Source organism: Setaria viridis, chromosome 9 (assembly GCF_005286985.2).
Source record: "Setaria viridis chromosome 9, Setaria_viridis_v4.0, whole genome shotgun sequence".
Classification (NCBI taxonomy): Eukaryota; Viridiplantae; Streptophyta; class Magnoliopsida; order Poales; family Poaceae; genus Setaria; species Setaria viridis.
The window spans coordinates 3,122,123-3,128,191 of NC_048271.2; the positions used below are offsets into that span (position 1 = coordinate 3,122,123).

Sequence of the window (6,069 nt, forward strand, 5' to 3'; positions counted from 1 at the left end):
CAAGGAAAAAAAAATTACCGATGGAGGTGAGTGTCGACAAGCAGGCACGTGGCAGGTTTTAGCCGGACTCATCCTCCACACGTAACCCAGCGCGCCATCCTTACCTCGCAAACAAATTGATCGCACCTCGCCTGCTCCACTTCCTCCTCCCCTTCCATCAGGCAGCCTTCGCAAGCCGGCTTTCCTACCCGGCTGCCTGGCCAGACCTCCAAGAAGGCAGACCAAACAGAGGCGGCAGCCCGCGGGCTTAGGCTGAGGCAGTGGATTCGTCGACAACGAGGGACGCGACAACTCTTGCCGTCAACGTTAATCCCCTCCCTCCTCTCCCCCAACCAATGGACGTGCCATGGTCTCGACGAGAGTCCAGGTGGCACCCTCTCTCGCCGTGCTTCCACGCTGCTATGTTCTCCACAAGGTCGCCAGAGATTTGGGAAAATCACAACACGGCTGCCGCTGCTAGGCACCGGCTCACTACCCTCTGTCATGTCCCAGCATGCCATGGACCTTATCTTAGTTGGGCCATGGGCTGTATTATCTCACGGTCATGGGCCATGGATCCACCGTCACTGTATTATCCCATTGTAACGCCAGTAATGTCATGTCCCAACATCTCAGTGCGGTGGAAAGTGGTACGGATATTATCCATCCATTTGTCCGACCGAAGAGGTTTAGGCACTGAAATGGATAGTTCGTATCCGAATCCGAACATTTAATATCCGTACCGTATCCGAATCCGGATACTCAAAATTGGATATTTAATATGCGAATAGGATGAATATTACATCTTGACACTATTCATATCCGTATTCGATCCGAGGAAAAAAATAACTATCTATATTCCTAACCGTATATATCCGTTCGTATCCGATCCGTTTTCATCCCTTCATTGCTCTGCGGGCGCGGCGTAGCACGCCATTCGTTCTAGTACCACATGCTCCGGAATTCATTCTCTCTTCCACGTCGTTGGAAGTTGCATATGACATCACTTATAGACCATGAGATCACATCACACGATACCAACTGGCGCGCCCTAAGACTTTCAACCGCCCCGTATCGGTATCGTATTTTTTTTTATCTTCTGCTGACAAAATCACCACGAATTCTGTCAGCTCGCTTCTACTATAGTAGTCTAATTCAGCGGCCAATCAGCGAACAACACAAGGACGCTATAATCTGCCCGCAAGGGACGCTATAACAGTGACATCAAGAATAGAGTTTTTTTTTGAAAGGGCCATCAAGAATAGAGTTGAACAATGGCTTATCTAATCCTTTCCAAAAATTGTTGTCTTTACTTTATTCCGTTAACTAAGAGTTTGTTTGGATCCACAGCTAAATTTTAGCTGTTGCTATGGATCCAAATAGAACCCAGTTAAACTTTAGCTGCAGCTAAAATCGTTTAGCTAGTTGTACCAGCTAAACTAGTAAAGGAATGAATTGTCCCTCCACCTTCATCGGAAACCGCTAAGGGAGAGAAGATTGATGAGAGATGGAAGGGAGGGGTAGGATAGATAAGGTGGTGTTTGGTTGCTCGCATGGAAGATGACCCTTTATGGGATGGTTCAGCTGGATGGGTTGATCCTGGATGGATTGATATAGGTAGGGATGGTTCCATCCTGTACCGAGTCGTTCGGTTGATTTTGGCGCACAACTCGGTACGACCTCTTCTTGGTATATTCCAAGAATCTGAACCATCTCATCCTGGACGAAACGGTGCGATTCAACGAACCAAACACTAGGACGTGCTCAGATCCTGCACCAGTTCATACATGTATCGGTTCATACGAGGAACCAAACACTACCTAAATATCTCCTCAACAATTTAGCTAGTGGATCCAAACGTGCCTAGCTAAAATTTAACTAGCTAGCTAAAAAGGAGGCTAGCTAAATTTTAGTTGGGTGAATTCAGGCCTAAACCGAAATCCTCTCCTTGTACGATAGATTGTAAACAGCATTTTCTATTGATCTTGGTGAACTCGATGTAGCTGTCCAAGAAATATGTACATGTTTGCTATCTTGGTAGATAAGCTGGCCAAAGAGTACAAAGAACTCTTATAATTGTATGTCTTTTCAGTTTCAGAGGAGAAGCTTTTGTACCCCACTGCTCCTCATTTCGAAATGTAGGGTTTTTTAGATTTATCTTAGGTCAAATCTCTTTAAAATCAACTAACTTTATTTTATTAAAAAACAAATCTATCTAAACATTAAATTAGTTTATCAAATCCATTATAAAATATTCCTCTCATAATACACTCATTTACTATTAAATCCTGTGCCACACTCGGTAAAGATAAGTATTAAGTGATATCCATGCGCTTGCATATGACGTTTTTTATGTGCAATGAGATATCTAAAGTCAGTCTCAGTGGGAGTTTCATGTGCATTAAATTTCATACCATATCAGCAATTTTACTGACTTAGTAAGACTTTTATGAGGAGAGAGAATGATAAGTTTCATCCCATGACACTTAATAAGCATAACTAGTTCAAGTATAGTACAATGAAACTGTATATTGACACTGGCCCAAAGAGCACACGTAATTGGGCGCAATTAACCTTGCATGTAGAATTTTAAAGGGAACAACGCAATTAACCAGGCCCCACTGGCTAGCTGGTCAAAAGCTACGTGAGCAGTAGATTCAAGAGAAAAATCAAACGTAGCAACCTCGAAATGCCTACACGGGCTGGTCCAGCTCATTTAGCCCCGCATAGCGCAAACCGGCTCACTAAAAAGGCCTCCTCGAAATGTCCAGCTCATTTAGGCCCAGGTTTCAAGCCCAGCAACCGTACCGCCCAAACAACCACGCGCGCGCCACGTGGCGTTCCTAGCCACTATATAATCCCCTCACGAACGCTCTCCCCAAACCCTACCCGCCGCCGCCGCCTGCTCCTCCTCCAAGCAGCGCCTCCGCTCACATCTCCGGCGCCTCGTCTCGAGCTCCCGCTCTCCCCTTCGACCATGGTGAGCAGGGTCTCCCCCGAAATCCTACCCAATTCTTTTTCACCTTCCTCATGGTGAGCTTTGTGGCAGGCGGATGTGGAAGTGGATACGGAGGTGGCGGCCGCGGGTCAGCCGAAGAAGAGGACGTTCCGCAAGTACAGCTACCGCGGCGTGGACCTCGACGCGCTCCTCGACATGTCCACTGACGACCTCGTCCAGCTCTTCCCCGCGCGCGCACGCCGGAGGTAACTACCTTCTTACAGTGGTGTCTCTTGCGGTTTTGGGCTTGGTTCGATCTGATGTGTTCGGTTGGTGCAGGTTCCAGAGGGGTCTGAAGAGGAAGCCGATGGCGCTCATCAAGAAGCTGCGCAAGGCGGTGGGTGTCTGATTTACTTATTTGCTCTGAGTTTAATTCTGAATTGTGTTGCTGGGCTTGTGTAGATCTGTTTGTGCTTGTAGTTAGCACTCAGTTGGAGTGTTAATTGCGGTGTGTGTTACTGCTGCTAGGCGCTATTATTTCTGCTCTAGTAGCTTGTGGTTGTAGTTAGCACAACGATTGTTGATGGAATGTATAGTGAAAGCATAGTGGTCTCTATTCATTAGATATTTATATTGCCTTCTGTTGGTTTAGTGTAGAGCTGTGTAATGTTGATTTAGTACTTACGTAGTTTTGCTTGGTTTTGGTATTTCAAGTTAATGTTATCAATAGATAGGATAGGTATAGGATGATTCTCTCCAGTAATTGTTGTCACTTGGTGTTCCACTGAATTTTTCATTCTAGCATGTCCACCTCTGCCATCAGATTATTTTTGAAAGCCTGCCATCAGAACTTAGTGATGTCTAATGCATTTGATTTGTGCGTTGAAGTTCCCATCAACCTGAAGCATGCTTGTTAATTTCCTCCCTCCACCTTTGTCTTTCTGGAACGAAATGTTTACATGCTTCAGGTTCTTGATTATTTATTTTTCTTTTAGAAAGATAATACACTTATTGTGGCCTGGCTGATAGTTTTGTTGGAGTGATGCTGACAGTATATTAGAAGCGATGTGTTTTCACTGGAAATGGAAATTTGTTTCTATAATCCTAGTTTGTTTTTGTAACAAGTTTGGGGGTTATCATTTTTTAAGAGGTGTGGCTTATGTGTCTTACTAGGTGTTTCTGTTTACAGAGTTTGTAGGTTTCTTTGTCTTGAGTAAAAGCCACAGCGCTTCTTGTGCTTGTTTGTTCATTTTATGTCTCACAGGATTAGATTTAATCGCATGTAACATTGTACTCAATCACTACTGTTTTTTGTTGCCTCTTTTGAACTTTGTTGTCCAAATGTATATTTGTAGGTTTGTCCTCACCTGTTCTGTCATTTTTAGTTAAATACTTCAATATAAAGTATGTTATGCATTTTGGAGAACTGGAGTTCCTGTTGTGTTAATAAAATAATAGTCAGTTAATTTTTTTGTTGGATGGGTAATAAGGATTTTGGTATCAAAATGCCAAAACTAACATGGCATTTCCCAGTATGATCAGTTGCATTGAGCTTGCTATCAGGTCTAGCAAGGATCGGTTTGCTATTGATATTGGTCGGTTGTTTGATGTGTCTATTATTTCAGTGAATCATTTTACCATTTTTGTCAATGTTTTCATTTTCATACTGATTTCACTCTGCCAGACAATCAACTTTTTTATGCTTCTCTTTTAGTTACTTTGTGTACTCTACATCTCAATATTTATTCTAATATCTAGCATACTGATCATTTGTTTGTTCATGAAATTTATGTAAACAGAAAAAGGATGCTCCTGCCGGTGAGAAGCCAGAGCCAGTGAGGACCCACCTCCGCAACATGATCATTGTGCCTGAGATGATTGGTAGCATCATCGGTGTCTACAATGGCAAGACCTTCAACCAGGTTGAGATCAAGCCTGAGATGATTGGCCACTACCTCGCAGAGTTCTCCATATCGTACAAGCCAGTCAAGCACGGCAGGCCCGGTATCGGTGCCACCCACTCCTCAAGGTTCATTCCCCTCAAGTGAGGCTGGATGTGGGGTTTTGTTCTCTTCCAGAGTTTGGTTCTCTATGTAGTTTGAGCTGTCAAGTTACTCCTTATACCTGCTATGTACTGAGCATTCTTGTTCTAAACCCTTATTAACTGTTATGTTATTTTGACGTATCATTTCGACCACCATTTCCCCTCGTTGCATGAAATTTACTCGCTGTACCTTGTTATCAATCCATCCTTGCACTATAATTCCTGTTGCTGTGCTGTTCATTTGGTCATGGGCTGATGATCTTACTGGGGCTGTGTTGGAATGCGAGCTGATTTTGTGTGCTGTATATTTGGATTGGAATGCTTGCCTTTGACTATTGGCTGTATGACTAAATGTTCATGTCTAATTTAAGTTCTGAACCATTGTTTTTGCTGTCCATCTGTTGCTAAATGGCAAGTGGACTTTTGTTTCTAAATGGCAAGCAGACTTCTGTTTCTGAAATGGGTCATAGGTTGATTTTGCTCGTATTTCATCTGGATATGCTCGTAATCTGTGCCTTTAGAGTGTTAGTATTGGTACTCTAGGTTCATGTATCCACGCTAGTTCAACTTAATTTGAACTAGACGAACTGAAAAATTAGTCCATTAAGTTGAAAAGAGAATGGATATCAATGGAATCCTCCCCCAGTTCTAATGTTGTGCGGGTCTTGTTTAGCAGAAAAGGTCCATACCCGTGACCTCTTCCATTCTGTAACTCTGTTCCCCCCCACGAGCTGTGTTCAATTCAGGCAACCTTGCTGGATTAAACATCCTTCATGCTGTGATGAGCACCAAGGGCAACCAAGCGACTGAACGCGTTGCTGCGTTACTGCGTGCATCTGCAGAGTTTACGCTTCTTAATTGGTTTTGATCTGAAGTTCAGGACAGGCGTATGTAGCTCCTCCGCTGACCAAAATATCTTCTTCTGTTCATCTTGCACCTCACAATCCCTTCTATTATGTCATGGTGCATCCTTATTCTCCTTGAATGAAAGAGCACCCATCCTGCTCATGGTTAGTTCCAAGAGAAAAAAAAAAGAGAGTCATGGTAGCTAGTTAGTTGCTGTGGAGGCTTTTATTTAACGTATTATGTTAAATCATGAGAAATTTGT

The 6,069-nt window shown here is 43.5% G+C and overlaps 1 protein-coding gene across 1 annotated transcript; it reads left to right on the plus strand.

The window, feature by feature from the left end:
* The first annotated feature begins 2,806 nt into the window (after positions 1-2,806).
* On the plus strand, positions 2,807-5,117 carry LOC117839397 (small ribosomal subunit protein uS19). The gene is made up of 4 exons (XM_034719720.2): positions 2,807-2,959; positions 3,029-3,183; positions 3,257-3,314; positions 4,717-5,117. The coding sequence occupies exons 1-4, from the start codon at positions 2,957-2,959 to the stop codon at positions 4,963-4,965; spliced, it is 465 nt and encodes a 154-aa protein (XP_034575611.1). The 5' UTR covers positions 2,807-2,956; the 3' UTR covers positions 4,966-5,117.
* Positions 5,118-6,069: the final 952 nt, after the last annotated feature.